This window comes from Drosophila takahashii, chromosome 3L (assembly GCF_030179915.1).
Source record: "Drosophila takahashii strain IR98-3 E-12201 chromosome 3L, DtakHiC1v2, whole genome shotgun sequence".
Taxonomy (NCBI): Eukaryota; Metazoa; Arthropoda; class Insecta; order Diptera; family Drosophilidae; genus Drosophila; species Drosophila takahashii.
Window position 1 is genome coordinate 3,950,859 of NC_091680.1, and position 22,878 is coordinate 3,973,736.

Genomic DNA, 22,878 nt, shown 5'->3' on the forward strand with positions numbered 1-22,878 from the left:
AAATAAATATATATGTATGAATATAATATATGGCATCGTAGTTTTTGCTGATCCATCCAACCGGCGGCTCCAGTCAGTCCAAAAGCTCAGTGCCAAAAATAGCAAAGCGATATTAATTTTTGTTTGCTTTGTTTTGGTTTCTGTTTCGGTTTCTTTGGTTTCTTAGGCAGGAAATGAGAATTGAATACAATAAAAATCATTCAATAGTATCACTCCGGAGCCCATTGTTGTGCCGAATTAATAATAGATAACAATGGCAATGGAAAGCGGAAGCCCAAAGAGGAAAAGCCGAAAGACACACACAACACACTCACAATGGGGAAAATAAAAAGGCAGAAATGTAAGGAGGAGACAAGTGGATTATGAGGACCCGAAAGCCGAAATCCGAAATCCATCCCTGGTTTAATTAACTCTCGACGTGATTTTCCCTGTTTTCCCCGGTCCAAATGGCCAGAAGTAGTAATTCCGGTAGTCAGGGGCTCGTAATTTGAAGTTATGTGCGGTCTGATGTAACCAAACGGCAGAACAGCAAAACATCCAAACAAGCAAACATCGAGGTCCTGCGAGAAATTTCCATTTAAGCCATGGGCAAGCATAACGAACTGAGTTTTCCCCTTCTTGGCCATAAATCATAAACAAAAGGCAGCCATTTGCTGGCCAACAAAAGGCTGGAGAAAAAGTTTAGAAATTCGGCTTTAAAAATGTTTTGTAGTTCCCAAAAGAAATTTATAAAAGAGTTGGGGGCGGGGAGTTGCGAAAAATGTTCATCTTCTGTTCAAATGCAAACAACCAACTTCCTGCAAGAAATTCATAAACAAAAGACATTAATATTGAAGGAAAAAGGCAAAAGAAAAAGTTTGGAAAGTCGGAAAGTCAGCTTTAAAAAATGTTCCAGTTGTGGATCAAATTTTTGTATATCTTTTCACAAATTAGTCCCGAATTTCCGGTAATAACTTATAGAACAGAAGGCTAAAACAGTTGTTAAAACCTGTACAGAAATATTATTTATCTTTTAAAAATATATAAATTCCAAATAATATTTAAATCAAGAAAAATATTTAAAATGTTTTTAGAAGTTATTACTGATTATTTCTTTCTCTCTTGGCTAAGTGAAGGCTGGGCTGCAAGTTATCTTCTGTCACTGACCAACTCGCAGTCCATTGCAAGAATAGAGTATAAATGACAGGTCATAGGTGGCAGGATACAGAAGGAGATTCGAATGGCTAAATGGTGCTCCTTGCCAGTGTCCTTGAATCAGACACTCGAACTCTCGACCGCAGCTGCGAGGGGGTTCTCGTTCTGAATGGTTCTGGGTGAAAGGTGATTCGGTTGGCTGATGGTGGAGATGGTGACCTCGTGGAGTGACTGCACCTTCACCTGTCACACGGCCCGGGAAATGGAGAAACGAAAACGAACTTGGGTGCACGCGTACCCAGCTGGGAAAATGAAAATGAAAAAGGGGCTCCGAGATTGCCAACTAACCAAGTTTCGTGGCATTGGCCACAGCAGCAGCAAAGGCAGCCACAAAAGTAGAAGGAACATGGCACTAACAGCTACAAGAGATCACTGAGAAAAATTAGGGGATAAAAATAATGAGAACAGCTAAGCGGGAATTAAAGAAAGCCCTATACTTCTCGTTGAATAGGCAAATTATTATGTCTATTGTCATTTAATAATATTATTATTAATAATTAAAAAAAAAATTACATTTTAACAAAGTTTTATTATTTCTGAAATAGCTAGCAGATTATAAAGAAAATATTTATATTGATCTTAAAAAATAATACTTTAATTTTACTTCTCTTTTTTATTTATTTTAATTCGGTGAAAAGCCAATTTTTCTCAAAAACTCTTTATTTTATATTGTTTTTTGTTTTTATAATATTTTGTTTTATTCCCACAAGTGTAATGATTGTGAAAATAGCAAAAACATTGCTCGTTCAGCAGAGTTGTATCCTGTTTCCAATTTTCATTCAGTTTCCCACTTCCACGCGCACTTCGTGTATCGCCCCTCCCCCTGGCTACCACCCGCCCCCTTGCCCACCACCCACCGACTTACATCCCAAAGTAGGTCGTCGCGTCTGTCCTTGCCGTGGAGCGAAAGGCAGGCACAAAGGCGAAAGGCGAGCACGACGAACAAGGAGCTGCAAAAAGGACGAAAAACTTCACCTAACCTCATTACGAGTTTCCCTACGCACACACACACACTGGCACTCGCACACAAATCCCAACTGGTGACGTCATTGGTTGAGCTGTGTGCCTTCGCCTGCTCATTCGTTTGTAAAGGCTGCGCACGATGTGGGTGGCGTTTTTGAGTGGGTGGCGATGGTGAAATGTCAAAGGTTAGTTAGGAAAAACTACCTGTAAGCTAATTAGAAAAATATCTAAAAAATACAAAGAATTTTTAATATTAAAAAACAAAAAAATATACATATTTTTAAATTCCTATAAAGTAACCATAAAATTCCCATAGCTGAATTCACGGGCGGATCAAAGGATCTAAGCAAATGAATGGAGCAATTTCCTCTTTTTTGTCCTGGAAAGGACCTGCGCAGTGAATAAAGAGAGTAACGAGAGAGTTATTGGAGTGTCGTCGGCTTTAGATTTTCTGGAATAACAAAAAGGACAACAACAAATTGCACACTCATAGAAATTTTCCGGTAAAATCGCCCTAAAAACAAGGAAAATCGCCCTAAAACGGGGGTCAATGGCGACTAGGAAACAAAATTGGGGCAAATTACCCTAAAAATACGGGTGAATTTGTCATACATTTAGGGCGATTTTTCGTAGATCTAGGGCGATTTTTCTATTTTCAAAGCTAATTGCCCTAAAAATAGGAAATGAGACCCTTAAACTAAAGGCAGTTTCCTTTAAATCCAGGGCGATTTTTCTGGACTTATAGGCGAATTGCCCTGGAAATCGGAAAAAATACCTTTAAACTAAAGGCAGTTTTTTATAAATCTAGAGTGTTTTTCTGGATTTTAAGGCGAATTGCCCTAGAAACAAGGAAAAATATCCTAAAACTAAAGGCAGATTTTCATAGATCTAGGGCATTTTCTCGGGATTTATAGGTGAATTGCCCTAAAACATGCAAAATGCTCCCCAAAATTTCACGGCCATTTTTCATAAATAAAAATACAATTTCAATATATTTTTTTTTTGTTTTTATATTTTTGTTTGTTGTTATTTACAATAACTACGAATATATTTACACAATTTATTGTAATACAAATTTACATACTCTCCTACTATTATTGCTAAATGGATTATATCGGGTTTAAAAATAATAAATAACTTTAAAAAAACGGCTTCCCGAGTCCGCAATAGTGTGCTTTGCGTTCTTGCTCCCGCCGTCCTTTTTTGTTCTTGCTGTCGGCACCAACACTGAATGGATCGCAAGCCAAATTAAAGTTGATTGTATCTCTATTAAATGAAAACAGTCTAATTATTATATGATAATAGAAAAAAAGAGAAGCACTTACCTTCAGAGTGGCTTTCCAAAAATTTGAGCAGGTTTATTTCCTGTTGCTTCCTTACTCCTGCTTTTAATAAGTCCGAGAAGTGGTTTGCGAAAGCTGGATCTGAAAAGCGTTCTCGATCTAAAAAAAAAAAGAAAAAATTGTTAGAAATTAATATAAAAATGCACAACCAACACACACAATTTTCATTTAGCCTGCGATTGCGTTTGCTGCTACTCCTAGAAAAAAAAAGAAGCAGCAAAAGCAAATTTCGAGCACTGACGAAATGTCGCAATAGACATTTCGGGGGTTGTTTTGGATTATGCACTTGTGAATGAGGTTTGTCCGGTGCATAAATACAGATTTCTTGTAAATATACATATGTATGTGTGTATTCTGTTGCATCATCTTTTTAACTTAAGCATTATTTACATATACACATACATATATGTATACTCTTATTAATGATCTTACTTTGTTCTGCCACACTTCCAAAACTTCCGCTTCTGGACCGACTAGTTGAACAGGAATTTCTCCTCGTAGCTGCTTCCACCCAATTTTTTTAAAGTTTCAGCTGCATTTTCCTTTGTTACAAATATGTAAATTCAATTAGTTCTTAATATCCAAATTGCACAATTATGTATGTATGTACTCACCAGAAAACAGAAAAAGAATCGCCTCCCAAGTCCTTTAATAGCGTTTACATTTTTCACTTTTTCACAAACAAAAGGTTTCACAAACACGTCTTTCGCCGCCAAGCGCCCGAAAAATTATGACAAAGTCTAGACAATGCAACTCTTTCTACTCCCACCCTTGCCACTGCAACGGACGAAAAGTAGCAAAGAAGAAGAAATAGGGTGGACTTCTCTAAAGTCAAATGCGCTCAGCATCAAAATTCATACAAAAAGGTCCGCCCTAATATACACACACATTCACTTGTTTTGACCTGCCAACCACACACACATACACACATATTACATATGTATCCATTAATTGCGTCTTAGAATTTCGTTTGACTCTTCCTTGTTTTTAGGGCAATTTCAGAACATATTTTTGGCTATTTTGTTCTGCGTTTTAGGGCGATTTCGCCCTAAAAAGAAGGAATTACTTTTGGAGTCGACTCATAAAAATTCGCCCTAAAAAACAGGGCAAATTTGGCGTTTTGGAAAAACTAACCCTAAAAAATATTTTCCATGGCGATTTTTCGTATATTTAGGGCTAGTCACCCGTATAATAAGAAAATTTTTCGTAGTTTTAGGGCGACCTCGGTTTTAGGGCGACTTTTCTAGTATTTAGGTAAAAATTTCTATGAGTGCAGTAAACAGTAGGAAAAGTAGCCAAAAGTGGGGAGGTGGGCGGGATTAATGGGCGGTATAACAAGCGGGTGGCGAAAACAGGAGGGAGGCGGGGTAAAAGGGTAACATGCGTAGCGGCAACTGAGACATTGGAATTATTATTACATTTTACTTGCTTTTATTACGCTTTCCATTTTCTTTGAATTTTTTCCCTCCAGAAATATATGTGTTTTATTAATATTATTTTTACAACTCAGCCAGGAGAGAAATGGAGAGCCAAAGTGGATGACAAAATCGTCACTAATCCCATTTGAATTTCATTCGGCTGGCAAATGGATTTCATTTTAATTTCGCATTAAGCAAAGACAAATCCCTGCAACGGCTTTTTTCAGGAGGCAACCGAATTTAAATGCGTTCGCAGCTGATTTGCATGCAAATAAGCCAGATTTTCCCATCCCAATCCCACCGAATCCTCAAACCAAACTGAAGCGAAGGACGAAAATCCTTCACATGTTAGGTGAAACTGCCAGATTTGCCGAGCAAATATGCGGGAATGTCACGGCTCATCGCTTCGTCGCTCAAATAAAATAGATAATTAACATATATCCATGGGTTATGCGGGAATATTTGAGTTTGCCAATGGGGTTTGAGTTTGGACCAATTGAGTAGCCGTTCAACTGGCACTAATCGAAGTTTGTGTTTACTATTTGGCAAAGTTTATCATACGGAAAATTGTGGCATTTTTACTTTTTCCAGTTAAAAGATAAATGTTTCAGCATAAATTAATAGAAATCAAATATTGCTTATAAATATACTTGTATTCCGAGAAATCATTTCATGTGTAAAGGACACTTTATTTGCTTTTGATTTTGTTTATGGAAATAATTTCTTAACAATTTATAATAATAAACACGAAATCAAATCAAACTAAACAATTATAAGTTTTTAAAATTTTTTATTTTTAAAGTATATTATTTTTTAAATAGTTTTCATGAAAAGAAAATATTAATAACCAATTTTGTGATAATTTAAAAATCTGCCAAGTAATGTAAATATTTCTGTTTAAAATATTTGTGTATTTTTTTAAAGGAAATATATGGTTTCCATCGCTTTTATCAGGGTACGGATATTTATTTATTTTTGGGAACGAGTAAATTAATATTTATAAAGTCAGGGAAACATCTTTTTGACTGAGAATTGACTTCCGTTCGGAGGGGTCAAATTGGCATTTCCTCGTATTAAGTAGCCGCCACTTGGAACGCCACTTGGTTAGTCAGCCAATTGTGTTGGCTTTCGGGCGCTTGTTATTATTTTTATTGTTATGAATTTCAATTTCGGTATCTCAAGGACGTTGCACGAAATTAAAGAGCCGAAATATGCGCAACACTTTCGCGCCACTTGCGCACGTTTAGCCACCGTATTAAAGTGTGTGTGTGTGTGTGCACCGTCCTTGGTGTGTGTGTGTGTATACGCGGCGTATACGTGATGTGTGTTCCAAGCAATCCCTTCTCACTTCTCGGGCTCTTCCGATTTCTGGGGTTTTTCAATTTCCTGTTGCTTTCGTGCATTAAGCCCCTTGGAAAAGCATGAGACCGAAAACTAATCTACAAAAGGTACATTTCATTTTTGTGAATTAATATTCGTTTCGTTTCGGTTTCTTTTTTTCTGAAATTCTGAATGGAAACTGCTTTAAAGATGAATCTGTGTAGCGAGTTTGCGCTTCTTTGAGGTCGTCAGTGTCCTTGGCATTATATACAATTTGTACTTGGCTTTATGTATTCTCTTTTGGCTTTCTCCACTTTTTTCCTTTTTTTCTTCGGCTTGCAGTTTCCCCGGCGGCGGCGAGATTTTCCCTCTTTTTTTGTCCATTGCGTGTTCTGGTTTTTCCAGATCAGTGCCTCGCAGCTTGAGCCATATTTTCCCCTGGCATAATTGCAAGAGGCGAAAGCCTCTAAGTGGCAGGATATAGGATATGGCAGTGTGAGCGAAGGATGTCGCCGTCTGAAAGCAATTTCTTTGCTTGTTTAGCTGGCCAAATGCCAGGGGCCATATTTCGGATTGAATATGTTAAGACTATGAGTTTTTTGATGACTTGGTCACACATTTCCATTGCCAAGTGAGACCGCTTTTTAAAAATATTTGGAGTAATTAGAATAATATTTTTCCCTAATATTTAAAGTTAGTTAATATGAAATATAATTTAGATCTCGACATTTTTAAGGCATGGTCACTCTATTATATCACCTTTTTTCTTAAGTATCCTTTAAAAATTTTACTTTAAATCCACTAATCTTGTTTGGAATGTGATAAAAACACATACTTAGATGTATATATAAATTAAAGGAAATGCAAGGAAGATTGAAGGATTTTCCGGCCTCTACTTCCAACTGGCCAAATGCCAGGTTCTAAATTTCCGATTGAGTGGCAAGTCAAAACTGCCAATAACTCAAAGGAAAACTCGCCTGCTTTCAATTAATTTCCTTAATATTTCGTAAACATCAGTGATCTGTATTCCATGACGTCACCTGTTTGGGAAATCAAGAAGAACGAAACGAAGACGTAGAAGATTCGTTTCGTATCTGTGCATCTGATGGATAAACAAAACAAATCGCCTGCGTGCGCTCATCGATTTTTATGAGTTCAAAGATTTACTTTCTGCCGCATTCCAACGGAGAAATCCCTGCACCGAAAATCCAAAATCCAATGTGCATTCGCATGCCAGCAAGAAAAACCAGAAAAACCGGGGAAACAAAGGCATAAACCAGTGCGAAAAACAAAAGAGCAAAACAAAAATATTAATGGCGTCATTTGTCGAACACAGCAAAAAGGCCGAACGAAGTGCAGAAGGAAATTTGTTGCTCGCCAGGGAAATGAACGGAAAAAATAACAAATAAAATGAAAATATTTGCCACAACGAATGGAAGGTGTTCTAAGAGTAGGTGTATGAACGTGGAAAATAAATAAACAAGTTTACATAATTATGAAAAATATAGTCATTATTAAATCCAAGCTAATAATTTACATTTTCGTAGATCAAAATAAATTTAAGAAAAATTCTGAATTTTTCTCTAGACACATATTACCTACATATATGTGTTTTCTTGTAATATACAAACAATAGCTATTTTAGAAGTATTTTAAAAATGATGCCAGGAAGTGCCAATTAATCAGCAATTAAAAAGCTTTCAGCCAGAAAATCTGGTTTTCTATTGGGCGCATTTAAATTTTGCCCCAAAACTCCCAGAGATGGAATGTTTTTTGGGGTCAAAAGCCAAACACGTGCTTCGGCAAAACATTTGACTTTGGCTTTAATTGCAAAAAGGCACGCGAATTCACCAGCGAACTCAGAAAAACGCCCCCAGGAACTCAATCTCGGTCTCAGCGGGTTCCGGCCAACTATTTTCGGATGCCCAATTAATCTTTTCAGCCGAATTTTCACTGCGTGCGGTGGTGTGGAATTTTAAGCGATTTGCTAGTCATTATTTATTTTTCCCCAAAATCGCCGGTTGAAATAAATCGAGCTAAAAATAGGATCAAAACAAGAACTTGGCCAGCAATGAACTTACATCGTGTGCGAGTGAGGTGAGCAGCGCCACACCGAAATCATTTATCATTATCAGGGGACAGCGGACATTTGAAACATTCATGAGTCGGTTAATGCCACCGACTTGATAAATGCTCCGAGCCTTGGAATAAATAACTGCGAAATTGGGAGGAAGTCAGCCGAAGTTTCGAAAACCCTTGCACAAGTTAGATTTATTTTCTTGAGATTTCAAAACTAGTGCTTGAATGCCATTAAACATTTTGTAGATATCTTAGAAAATTCCAGAAATTTATTTGCTTTAACTATTTATTTGTATTGTGTATCAAATTTAAAACTTTTGTCCCTCAATGACAGAATATATTTATGATTATCGATTTGGCTAGCTCAAAGTTTAGTGGAATTTCCAAAATCACTAATGTGCCTATCTGTGGGTGGTAGACTTTTGAAAAAGTAATAAGCCCCATCGCAATAAGCCAATCGAAGACACTATCAATACTCGATTCGAATTGGTATAGCATGCATTATTTAGCTCCCCTCGCCGTAAACATCTATGACTTATTAGGGCAAACACGCACGGCTAACAGGTTGGCAAGTGCACTTGAAGAAAAAATATGGTATTAAAGAAAATAAAACACTTGGAAACTTTTTATGAGTTTTTAAGAAAATCAGCAAATTCATAAACAACACGTTGTCTCAATAAGATTCAAAGTTTTATCCAATTTAACTAGCCGAAATCAGAAATAGACCAAGCTCATTATTAGTGTGACCAGCATTTACTTTAAAAGCTTGAAGACGTCAGTGTGAACCTGCATATCGTAGAAAGGTAAAAATTAGGACATTTTTCATAAGCCGAGTCATAAATTAATATTATTTCTCATTGTGCACCCATTGAAGGGGTGTGCAGCGACCATAATCGAAAATCAATAAGGCGGCTGGCACATATGAGGCATATTGGTCGGCAAGGCAGACCGTTAGCGTTAACGGACAATGGCCCAAAGTTGATTATGAATATTTGATGCGGTCCGTCCAACTGCGCAGTTGACAGGCCAGCCAACAGATGAGGACCGTAAAGGTGAGGGAACGCAGTGCAGCTATTAACCATGGTTTGCAGCAGACAGAATAGCAATTTGTGCCGGGTTAATGACACCTACCACTCGAACAATAATAATAATAGCAGTAGTGTCAGTGCCTGGCACACCCTGTTGCCATCGATTTTGGCCCTGGGATACCGGGATCATGATGACGCCATGTCGGAATGCAGGACCTCGCGGCCATAAAGCCGCGTAATACCCAATAAAAACAATTAAGTTAATACACAAATGCCCGGAAAGTTTGCTCTCTCTTTTGTTGGCCCCTTTGGCTTTCGCCAAGTGCAACAATTGAGCGAAAGTGAGAACGAGCACCCACACACATAGCACAAGGAGAGACCCTAAATGTTAGCCAAGGCCAAGACAAGTTGGTCAAGAGGCAGAGGAAGAAGCAGCAGCAGAAGCAGCTTGCATGCCAATGGCCAATAAGTCGCTGTGGCACGCAAAAGAAAACCCCGAAAAATAAAAGGGGAAAAGGCGGTGGGAAAGCGGCGAACACAATTAGAGTAACTTGCTTAAATTTACAGAAAATGGAAAGTGTGCTACCGAGAGACGTGCGAGTTGCTTCCACACTAACTTTGTTTGAACGCCCCTCGCATATTTTTGTTAGCCCAATAAAATTAGAACACGGCACTGAAAGAAATCGCAAAAGAACTTAGAAGACTTCTTCTAAAACAAATTTTTAAATAGAAGATTAGAAAATCTATTTTATAATAAATCTAACAAAAATTTAGTGTGACCCTCCTTTGCATTCTCATTCAAACACTCCAGTGTGAACTTGCCTCTCCCAAAACCGTTAAAATTAGGATATTTTTTAGAAATCAAGTTTAAAACAATCTGTGCTTAGAAGAGGTGCTTTTTTTCTCGCTCTGCCGTTTGGGGTCAGCTGCTGGCGGATGTGGATGTGGCCGGAAGTCGATGGCGTCGAATTGGGGAAGACCCGCCAGCGAAAGGAAGTCGGCCACACCGACACAGATAGAAAGCGGCGTGGCGGCCCAAGTGTTGAGGTTGCCGCTGACGCACTCTGAATAGAGAGACGCCCTTCGCGGCCCTTTGCTGAGCATTTAAAAATAAATGCACTTGACTTGCAAAATGCTTGCACCAAACAAAACAAAATGGCGCCCATAAATTTAGACAATGGCAATGGCGACGCTGGAGAGTCGGCAATAAATGTTTGCCACTCGCAACTGCGGAACAACAACAATTGGCATAACAAGAGCTACGTTCTACGTTCTGGGCAACATTGACACGCTTTTTGTACATATTTGTATTTGTTTTCTCTTTGTTGTTAGTTGTTGTTGCCTTTAGATTTAGTTTTGTTTTAGTTTCACTCGAGTCCTGGCTATTTTTTGTACCCCTTTCGCCGGCGAAAACAGGAAACATTCCGCCTTGCAATATGCAAATGGAAAAAGCTTGGAGTTGGCTGCTTTTAGCACTTAAGTGGATTTTTGGCATTTGATGCAATGTGTCTTGTGTGAGCGGGGGTTCTGCTGTATAGGGAAATCCTTAGTGCCTAAATTTCTACAAATTCATTCTTGATAAAGTGCTTTGGAGTGTGTCAAAGTTGGTGGAGGAAGATTTACTAAGAGTTTTTAAATAACAAAATAACAAAAATTGAAATTAATAACTTTAATATTTAAGTGTGAAAAGTGTGGCCCAAAATAATATACACTTTTCAGATATACAATAAACTTTGAAATTTGTTATTTATAACTTCTACATTCCATCTTCTTCGTAATTGATTGCCTTTCCTGCTTAATATTTTAAATTTTCAATCAATGAGCTGCCCTCCTAAATTCCCCTCAGCAGCCCAAGTTTCTAATTATTTTCGCTAATGTTTGGCCAACATTTTTCAATTAGCGTCAACAAAGCAAAGAAACCATTAATCACACATGAGGCTGCTCAGACATTCAGCTCTGTCATCAAATTCAGCCAGCAACTTTATAACGTATCCCCATGGCTATAAGGCTGTACTGTTGTTTTAGCCCAGTTTAGTAACCCGAGTAGCCCTGTTTGGTGGGGAAAATGTCTGGGAAAAGTCAGGGCTGCCCGGCGATGGACAATGTCAAACCATTTGAGGGCAATTAAGGGGCCATTTTGTAATGTTCTGCATACGTGTTTAGCAAATTATGTTTGCAGATTTATGGGCTTCACTAAATGAGTGTGTGTGGGTGTTTGTGTGGGTGTTGCCATAAATTTCAGCAGCCATTATCTGGCCGAGTTTTTATGACAAGGCCAGAAGCAGTCAAAAGAAATGGCTTGCGCCCTCTACTCACTCGCTTTTGGCCAACTTTTCACTAAGGGAACAACGAAAAGGTCTCACCTCATTAAAATGGGAAATTAATTGCATTCTGCCACGGCCGCAAGGCAATTCAACAGGTTCCAAGGTGAAGTTGGCCACTTCTCGCACACAGATACACACTCACACCATCAACGAATTAATTGTCGAGCTGCGGGGCTAACATGTTGCATGCATCCTTAGCAAACTAAAAAAAAAAATAAAGCAAAATTGTATAAAGCACAAGAGCTCTGAGTTTGCATGCAGTTTAGTTCTCATTTTGCGCCAGAAATAATTGCAATAAAAATGGAGAAAAAACTTTTGCTTTTCGTCTGCACGCGATTAAAATAAATGGAAAATTCAAGCAGTGCGAGTAAAAGCTTTCAATTTAATCCAAAATTATGGCTATAAACGCAATTAGTACCTAATGGTTAGGGCATTATAATGTAAATTATAAGAAAATACTATTAAAATGTGGTAATTATAGTTGTTTTAAAAAAAAATGTACGCAACCTTAGTAAAAAAATTGTTAGAAAATTGGGTCAAGAAAGAAAAAAGAGAAAGGGGTTTAAATCTAGAAAAAATGGATTTTTAAATAAATATTTATGTGGATTAAAAAAAAATTACATTACAAATTATTCCTATTTACAAATTTATTTAAATAAAAAAAAGGAAATAATACTTATTTAAAAATAAATAAATATTTATTATAAAGAGTTTTTGTTTTTTGCAGGGAACGTAACTGTTATAAGTTTTATTTTAAAAATCACACTTTAACAGTTATTTTCTGATTTGTAAAGTAAAACTCAAAGAATAACTGTTATTTTTTGAGTTTTATAATAAAAGTTGACAAATAACAGTTATTCGTCGTGATCAAAAATAAAACTCAAACTTGATTTATGGCGATTTTGTGGGTAAAAAAAATGTAAAAAAAAATATAGGTATAAAATATGCGCGGTTGCCTTTTTTAACAAATTTTTAGTAAGCTTTATAAAGCACGGGTATCATGTTTTTTTCAATTATTTCATTTTTTCAAAAATGTCAAGGGAATAACTGTTATTCATAAAAATCAAAAAATAACTGTTATTTTTTGAGTTTTATTATAAAAATCAAAAAATAAAAATCATTACGGATTTGTAAACTACAATGGCTAATAAAAATTGTGGCGTATTTAAAAAATTTTTAGGACCCTTCTAAGTGCTCGATTTTTTTGTATGAAAAATTTACAATAACAGTTATTTTCAGTCCCTGGTTTTTTGTTAAATCCCACATATCCTTTTACCTCATTTCCTACAATTTCATCATATCCCTCAGAAAATCATTCCCCTTAAATGCAAACTCAAACTCGCCAGAAATGTTGTCAAAAATGTGATTGCTCGCGAGCTTTGCCACTGCCATTCGGCAATTACATAACTCCCAGTACGAGTGCCCACTTGACGGTGGATGGAGCTAATAAACAACAATTTAGTCGGACTAAAATGCAACAAAACTATATAATTTGCGTCGCAGTCATATAACAATAACTCGCGAACTCTGACCCCTGGCACGCGAGTTGAAAGGAGAGGTGAAAGTGGAGGTGAAAGAGGTGAAAGGGCAGCGAGAGTGACAGGTGGCGCACAAATCAGCAATCTGCATGCGAATGGGTATTCACATGGGCCCCGAAATGAATACGAATGCGGGAATGAATACGAAATGAAGACGTTTTTGAACGACTCTGCAGTTCGCGAGGTCAGCTAACATATTTTCTACGCATGGCAATCCATTTGCTAGAAATTCGCGGACCGTTAGGCATATTACTTGCCATTTCCGGCGGGGCGTAAAAATTCAAATTTGATTGCAATGCGGCAGAAACTGAATCATAGGGCCAGAAATCTGGGCAAAGGCCAAATGGGCGAAAGGAAAACGGAACCAAAAATAGGCATTTAAATGCAAAGGGCCCAAAGCCTTTGGCGATTGCAAATTAACGCTAATAAATAAAAGGAAGCGGCCTCGAATTCGCCAAACAATTGCATTCATTTGCATACGCAATTATGCGATAATTGCCACAGAGTTTCCACAGCCCCGAAATGTATGCTACAAATAAAGCGCCGAGTCGGTGTGGAAATGGAAGTGGAAAGAAGGGGGGAAAACCGCACCCAGTGATTGGTTCGCTATCTTATCAGTTGTCCGCAACTATTGATTCATTGCCCACAAGCACAGTGGGCGTGGCCGCTTTAAATAGCCCGATTCAATAAAAGGGCTTCTGGGAAAGTGATTCATGGGTTAAACGCAGGCGGTGACCTCGAAATGGAAATGGGTTGAACTATCAGCTTAGCACTTTTTAATCGCAAGTAAACATTTTTGGTATTTCGAATCGAAAAAGATTCTTTGTAATTAAGATTTTATCCCTATTCGTATTATTTTAAATTTTAATTTATTTTTGAAGAAAAATTTTAGTAGGTTTTCATAGAGATATGGTCAGGCATATGACAAATACATATTTAATTAAAAATTATAAATATTATCTTCGTCAACCCTTAAATAAAATATTGTGATACTTGAAATGGTATTAACACCATTAGATTTTATCACCTATTTAATTTTGTTAATAACAAAACAATCCTAAATAGAAAATATTTTACTAAATTAATATAATAAAGACCCCACTGTGCCGCCGAGTGTTTGATTACTCGGCACGCATAATTAAGGTGCTTGGTATTTACGCGGCTTATCAGCCATCGATATGCGGTTAGATATAATTGCTATCCAATAAGCGAATTTTACTGATTGCCCTCCATTCTTATCTCTGGCCATAAATTGCAGCTATTGCCCCCACAAAATGCTGCCAAACCACGCCTGAGCCTCAAATCTCAATCTCAACCTGAACAAGGGCCAGAACCAGAACACAACTGTGATCATAGACATAACAACGAGCCGGGAAACTGAGAGGTAACCAGAGCAGAGCCACAGCCAAAGATGAGGGAATCGGGGGACACAGCCATAGCCAGCAGCCTGCCAGCAGACCGCAACTGAGCGATTTATAGATCCGCAGATAATACCGGGGCCCGGAAATCGGAATCAATTGCCCCGGCGATAGCAATCGGCAGAGGAAAAGGAACGAACAGCGGACATCGGCCACAGAAGCAGCACATTCGCCAACGGAGGCTGTAATGACGACAATTGACGCGATGTAGCGGTGAGTCTTTAGACACTTTACTCTTTAATCTGGAGAATATTCTTTACATTCGCTGAACTGTGATACAAATTTAAAAAAAATTTGTATGTGGTTTCACCAATTTAAAAAAAAAAGTGTATAAAAAAAAAAAAACAATTAAAAATAAATTTAACCTCTTTTTATAAATATCCCATTAAATGGTAATCTAATTTTTTTAATTAAGCAGTTCTAAAAATTGCTCATCAGTAATTATTAATTTTTAAATTCTCTAACTTCTTTAAGTACACAAATTTTGTAAGTTAAAAAGTTCTACAAATTCCTCATCAGTTTTAATCAAATATAAATTCTTTTGTAAATTGATATATTAATATTATTAAAATTTTTATTATTGTAATAAAAGAGCGATATTTTATTATACCCGTTACTCGTTTTTAATTTAAATTTAATAGCTTCTAAGCAACTAAAATCAAATTATTTACCTGAAGAATAAATCTCTGTTTTCAAAGGCTTAGAGGAAACTAAAAACTCGATATTTTAGTGGCTAATAAATCTCTGTTTTTCCCATTTGCAGCAGACTTATGGTCGGCGAACGCGACAGGGACCGTGAGGCGGTACGCTGGGCAACGGGTGAATCAACACCGCTTCAAACCAATAATGGAGTATTACAAATGGTCGGGCAATTGCAAGGTGGACAGGCTGCTGGCCAGCAACAACAGCATCAGCAACAGCAACAAGCGACTCAGCAGCAGCAGCAGCAACAAAAGCAGCAGCAACAGCAACTGCAACAGCAGCAACACAAGCAACAGCAGCAGCAACAGGCAGACATCCTGTATCAGCAACATAACGAGGCAATTGCAATTGCACGCGGACTGCAGAATGCGGCTGCAACACCTGCCGACATCGGCGATAATCAGCCGTACTACGATACAAGCGGCAATGTCGATTGGGAGCGGGCGATGGGAGCCGGTGGAGCTGGTGCATATGGTGGCCTCGGCATCGGATCTCTGCCAGCAGCTGGCCATGCTGCTTATCACCTTGGGCCAGCTAATGCCGCACGTCACCTGGATTACGCTGATGGCGGCCATCCTGCTCTGCCATCCGCCGGTTTATCTGGAGGAGGTGTATCGCTATCGGGAGGAGGAGGAGGATCTGCAGGAGCAGGAGGATCTGCAGGAGGAGGACCCCCCGCAGCAGGCAAGGAAGTTCGCTACGCCCCATTCCCAGTCGCATCACCAACGCACTCGATTCCCACAACCTCCCAGCAGATCGTTGGCAGCATCTTGGGTGGCGGCGGGGTCGTCGGTGGTCCAGGCGAAGGTAGTCAATCCATTTCCGGCGGAGGAGCTAGTGGTCCACCAGCCTCCTCCGTACCAACCACCGGCGCCCTGCAGCGGACACATTCCAGATCCATGTCCTCCATACCGCCGCCCGAGCCGTTCATGATAGCCCAGTCGAAGGCGGTCAATAGCCGCGTGTCCATCAACGTGGGCGGGGTGAGGCACGAGGTGTTGTGGCGAACGCTCGAGCGGCTGCCACACACGCGACTCGGGCGGCTGAGGGAGTGCACCACCCACGAGGCCATCGTGGAGCTGTGCGACGACTACTCGCTGGCGGACAACGAGTACTTCTTCGATCGACACCCGAAGAGCTTTAGTTCCATCCTCAACTTCTATCGCACCGGCAAGCTGCACATCGTCGACGAGATGTGCGTGCTCGCGTTTAGTGATGACCTGGAGTACTGGGGTGTGGACGAACTGTACCTGGAGTCCTGCTGCCAGCACAAGTACCATCAGCGCAAGGAGAACGTCCACGAGGAGATGCGCAAGGAGGCCGAGTCCCTGAGGCAGAGGGACGAGGAGGAGTTCGGCGAAGGTAAATGCGCCGAGTACCAGAAGTATCTGTGGGAGCTGCTCGAGAAGCCGAACACCAGCTTCGCCGCCCGGGTAAGTCCAGTCGGTGGACCCGACCTTAAGGTATTCTATAGAGTCCGAAAGTCCCTAATATACCCTAAAAAAAAACCTGAACGGGGGAAGAAGGTATCGATATTCATAGTGATAATATCTCTTTTGATATAATAATATCTTTTAATATCCAAATACTCCAAATATTCGGTTCTAAACCTATAACAGATTTTTTCATTACAAAGGAATGTAATCTATTTTCTTAGCTTATATTATAAGCATACAATAATTAATTTCTTCAAAAAGTAGTATACATTCAAGACATAATATATCTTTCAGAACAAGGGATTTCAAGATGAAACATATCTTCAAAGTATTTCTTATCAATAATATAAATGATTTATAATTTTTCTGTCTATAAATTGATCAAATATATATTCTCATTTTCGCAGTATCTTAATAATTAATTTTCAAGATCTTGTCTGTACAGATAAATAAAACCATTTAAATGAGTAAATATTGAGACATTAAATATCTTCAAAATCTATTTTATTTTAAAAAAATTTCATATCGATAATCTTTTTTCCCCCAATCCCAAAATCCCTCCCTCCAAAACCCCCCAAATATTCTCATAGATGTGTTCGTATTGTGTTTCTAACCGTTGAACTGTGAACCGTGTCAATGTCAAGCGTAAGAAACCCCCTTTAGTTCTCGATAACCCGAAAACTCCCGATATAATCCCGAAATTCCCCCAACTTATATTCTGAGTTCTTGATTACCTCTTGAGTTACTCTTATGTAGTTGAACTTTGGTTCTGTGCAAAGTCACTATTATTTTTACACTATCGCCAGCTCTCTTGCACTCTGTATGATATAACTCAGCCGTCGAGCAGATCAGAGTACCAAATAGTGTAAGAATAACAGCAACATAACTATCTCTACTCTCTCTATAAATAATATGTAAACCCACTCTCAATGCTGTAAAAATCTTGCCAAATTCATCACTTGCTTTTGCGACCAAACCGATAATATGCTTGCACTCCGATAAGAAATGATACATAATCGATACTTTAATCGTTACTCGTTACTGGTTACTCGCTACTCGTTACTCGAATGTCCGCCAGCTATCTGTACCATATGATGTGATGATATATCGCCTAGCTACTTAAATATATATCCCGCTGCTTGGCGCGCAGATCCCCTGGGATCCACATCGGTGTTCTTGTACATATACGGCTGATCTCATGTGTAAATCCCCATATCGAAGTGCTTCAAGCTTTTGTGTCATGTATCGTACAGATCGGACAGGACAGTCTTCCATCGAACGGAGTTAAGAGAAGAGTAACCGCTCAAAGAGAAGAATCTATAACGATAGATGAAGAGTTTTCGGCACCATTTTAAATTAAAGTATTATTATTTTTCCGCTTTCGCCTAACCAATCCCACAACCCCCTCTTTTAGGCTAAGATGCATTCTATGTTTTAGTTCGAGTTTCAGTTTTAGTTCGAGTCTTAGTAAAGGAAACACGCGACGACACCCAGAGAGTTCCCATTAGCTGAAAAGATCAAGCCAGTACTGATCGAGCAAACCAAAATTGTTTACTAATCGTTTCTCTAATCCAGTCTCTTCTACATCACACACAGTTTAATTGCGAAATTGACAAGCCCTGTATACATACAACTTACAACATATATATAAACTATTTATATCTACTCTGAATATTATTAATACGTATATCTCTTAATTGTTGATGATGATGGTGAAGTAATCTCTCTCTGTTTATCTCTAATGTTATCTCCCAAAAAAACCAATCCCCAAACTACCCCATTGTAACCATGTTTGGGAATGGGCAATAAGCGATATGACCAGGCGGCAGGTGTGCTGTAGAAATCCTCGAAAATATTGTAACGAAAAAGGACTCTGGGGAGAAGTGGCCAAAGCGGTGTTGTAATACATTTCCATTTTCCATGTGCTAGGGGGAAAAATTCAATTAGGCTTCTAGGTCAGATCAGAATATTTCAAGGGACTTTAAAGTCCTCTATTCTGACTGTCCTTGTACCATACAAATATTTTAGCTATAAGGACCCGGGCACACACATCTATAAATATCACCATCGAAAACCACACTCACTCAAAAAGATCTCAGCTTTAGCTTGTATTATACAGCCGATAATTTGCCCCGATTTATTGCGTTAGCTTTGGCTTTAACCAAGAATATTGGTGGGAGAATGGAAATAATTACAACATTTTTGGGTGCATCTCCTATAATTTTTCATTCGATTTTCGGTTCACTTTTTATTTGAATTATGTACTTTTTATTTTGAAACTCATTTAGGTTCTGCAACTTATAATTTCTTATTATTTTATTAAATATATGGAATGTGTTCCGAGAAATTTCTAGAACCTTATTTAGATTTTCGAAAGATTTGATCATTCCATATAGATTATTATTTAAACTTTCCACTTTTTATTTAAACTTTTTGGTTCCCTTAAAAAGGTAATGAAAAATTTCCAGAGCCCTTTGCCAGTTGTACTTTTATCGTATTTTTATTTATGTTCTTTCTTCAACAACTAACTCGATTTTCTGTCAGAGAGAATAAGAAGAAACTAACTAAGATTTTTAGTTCTGTACTTTTTTTGTTTATTTTTAATACCACGCCTAAACACATCCTTTTTTCAACGAAATGATAAATATGAGAACCAACAAATATCTAGCTCTGATCTAATAACCAAAGCAGTTAGAAAACTCAACCTCAGTTGATATCTTCGCCTCGTTGAAAGCGACAAACAACTCAGCAAGAAACCAAAGCGCGCTCACAAGACAAACAAAAAACAGAAAATACCCGCAAAAAATACTCCAAAAATATTCAAAAACGTTTATTTTATTTGTACACCGAAAAAAACAACAATAACGAAAATGGAAAATATGATATCCAAATTGTTGTTCAGTTGTTTGCCTTTTGTGTTGATCTTTTCCTTTCCATTGGCGATGATATATGTACATATATATCGTATGTATGTCGTATATAAACCCTCGTATTCTTTTCCTATATATTTGATGTCATGTTGTAATCTCGTGTGTATTGCATAAGGAAGAAATTTATTTAACTCTCGTTGTTATTGTGTTTTAACCTAATTCCTTTGTAACTATTTGGACCTTTGATTACCTTTGATTCCGACACTTGAACAAAAACACTTACACACACACACACAAACACTAATGATACACTTGGAGAAACGTCTACGGTGTCTTCGAAGTCTTAGTTCCCCCTCTTTTAAATCAGCCTTAAATCAGAGAACTATCTTCCATTCAAACCCCTAGAAAATATAAATGAAAAATTCATCGTCTCTGTTTGGTTTTCAGTTTTAGTTTAGTCTTTTGATTTTCGGTTCACGAGACCCGTAACCAAACTATATATCGATCGAACAAAATCTCCTACTTGAAATATTAACCCACCAAATTTGCTGCATTTGAATGCCACTAGTATAGAATTTCGTAGTCGATTCGTACTGAATTCTATAGCCGTTTGTATCGAATTTTGTTTGTTTTTTAGTGAGTCGAACAAAGTATGCGAACCAACTCATGCACCCACCGAAAACGAACCACCCACTTCCCCACCCGCCCAAAAAACACCCCAACAAACCAAAAAACCAAAAAACCGAAACCACAAAACGTACAACCCGTAAAAAAACACTCCACGTGAACCAAATGCAAACCTGATCAAATATTTTAGCCGGAACTCAGTTCCCATTGACACACAGATATACACACACACACACTAAAACACGCCGACACTGAGCAAAAAAACTCAAAGTTTTGCACTCCCCTATTTTACGAATTTTAAATTGAATGTGATTTTTAGTTTTGGTATTCATCGGAAGTGAATTTTACCCTTTTTTGATCTAGATTTAGTTTTGTATGTACAGCGATTGCGATGAGTGCCCTTTGTAAACCTTTGTAAATTTGTATATTTATCACATATATCTCAATATATCCTTAAGACGAAACTCTTTTGCCCCGATTTTCTTGTCGCATGAATTGTTTTTTGACTGTTTTTTGTCCTTATTTGTTTTCCACCACCACCACCTCAGCCCATCACTTCTCTTTCTCACTGGTCACCTTTACCTTTCTCCTCACTTTGCTTCAAAAACCCTGAGATCTTGTTCTGTTATCCATCGACTTTTCATGACTTGTAATTCAAGTGGATTTCAGCCAGGTTCAGGGAAGTTAATTCAAATTTGTTCTCCTTTTTGATGCGACTGCAAAGGTTCCGATTTGTCCGTAAGAGATGGCTAAAGAAAATATAACCATAAATTAACTTAAATATTTAATTTATAAAAATATAAAACCTCTAAAAAAATTGTTCATTTAATAATTAATTAAATAGTAATTCATTAAAAAGTATCTTATTTATTTAAAATATTAATTTAAGGTCTTAAAACTTTGCAAAAGTATCCTTAAAGATCGGACCACCGACTTTCGGCTTCCTTTCTCGCTTCATCTATTTTTTTTGTACATCTTGTGGCTCTGTTGTCAGCGGCTTTATAGAAGAATTTTGATTTTTGTAGGCCTCAATCAGCAGAAACCGCTTTTGGCGACTCGCTACGCTTTGAACTTTGTAGTGGCTGTGAGTTTAGAGCATTTTCAGTTTAACTTTTGAGTTGATTTCCCCACCGGAGGAGATACTGTGATCAAGTAAGCCAGCTAGGAGTATTGCGATATCATGTTTAGTTTTCAACCCAGCGAAAACCCCTTCCATACCCCTTCAAAACCCCTTCAAACCACCTTCATGACTGAGCAGCAATGGTAGCAGTTCCAAAATCCAAAACTACAGTATGCCAAAGTGATAATTCGCACACAAATACTTTTTTTGTTTACGAAACTTAACTCCAATGCATTCTGTTCAATCGAAAGCGAAATCGAAATCGAAGAATCGAAAGTGAATTTGTTTGTAAAGCCTCACCACCATCTCAAGTAGATTGTTGAAAACCCCGCTCAATCCCAAAAATCCCCACCGAAAATAACTATGGAAATTTAATTAACTTTCCCGAAGTTTGACAGTTTGAAGACCAAGACCACTTCAATTCAAGAACATCTTCCTCTAACCAACCCCTAACTCTATGAACCCATATATCTGTATGTCAAAACCCCCTATCTCTTTCTATATTTCTAAACCCCTTCGCGTGCCCTCTCGCACTTGTATCTTAACTATATAGTATCTAGTAACTAGTATCTGTACTTTGACTTTATTCCACTCCTCCTTCTACTTCTCATCGTTGCTATCTAGCACCATCCAAATGTTTTCTCTTTTCTCCTTCTTTAGTTTTTACTTTGGTTCCATTAGTTTGTGTATCCTTTAGTGCGTTTCATTTTGTCCTAACGTAATGACTCCTTCTTGACTATGTATCTTTTGTCTAATAACTGCATAATGTGTATCTTTAACTTTTGTATCTATACGTAGCAAGCCATATAAGCCATACTATAGAGAAGTCAGCTCATCCAACGAAGCAGAACTGTGAAATTCAGCTTTCCCAATCCATTATCCAATATCCAATATCCGATATCCCCTATTCCGAACCCAAATCCGATTCCGTTTCCGAAACCAGAACTGCGTGGTTGCGTACAGTGGCCTACTATGGTAGATCTGGACACTCACAGAGTTATCTATGCATACCACTTTGGGGGCGTGGCATGTCCAAGATGTTCAACCTATCTCTCTCACTCTCTATCTCTATCTCTGAACCCCTCTTCGAATGTCAGTCACATGAAACACCCAACATTCCACCCACACCACATAAGAACCCCCCTCTTCCCCCAACAATTCAGTTTCGGAATACGATACGAAGCCATTTGACCTAATGGCATTGAAATCGCAATTGAAATTCTGCATTTCTGACAGACAAATCCATTTTCTACCCCCTCGCCCCTTCTCCAAACACTTCAATCTCTGCAATTGGCAGTTTTTGGTAAATTAAATGTATTATTTAGAGCCAAGCAATTAAAATTGTTTAAGTGCGTTTGTTTACAAAGAGAGAAAGTGGAATCGAATCCATTTGGTCCGCAAATAAATGCATAATTTCACGGCTTATTTTGTGTGTTTCCGTGACAGATGCAATTATTTCGATGGGCCTAGACTTGCGAATTCCGATTTCTAATTTCTA

General features: G+C 38.1%; 1 protein-coding gene and 1 long non-coding RNA gene across 11 annotated transcripts in view; one reads left to right on the top strand and one right to left on the bottom strand.

Annotated features, from left to right (window-relative positions):
• Window positions 1-22,878, top strand: part of Shab (Shaker cognate b) — a 68,538-nt gene that overhangs the window by 21,247 nt on the left and 24,413 nt on the right. For all 10 annotated transcript variants that reach the window (XM_070214282.1, XM_017145385.3, XM_070214281.1 and 7 more), the window contains 2 exons: window positions 14,466-14,838; window positions 15,389-16,760. In XM_070214282.1, the coding sequence (XP_070070383.1) occupies window positions 15,396-16,760 (1,365 nt within the window). In that variant the 5' untranslated portion in view covers window positions 14,466-14,838; window positions 15,389-15,395. The remainder of the gene's footprint in view (window positions 1-14,465; window positions 14,839-15,388; window positions 16,761-22,878) is intronic.
• On the bottom strand, window positions 3,306-4,238 carry LOC123003077 (uncharacterized). Its single transcript, XR_006412398.2, has 4 exons — window positions 4,115-4,238; window positions 3,933-4,042; window positions 3,483-3,599; window positions 3,306-3,423 (listed from the first exon to the last, which is right to left on the bottom strand). It is a non-coding gene; the product is annotated as an uncharacterized lncRNA (long non-coding RNA).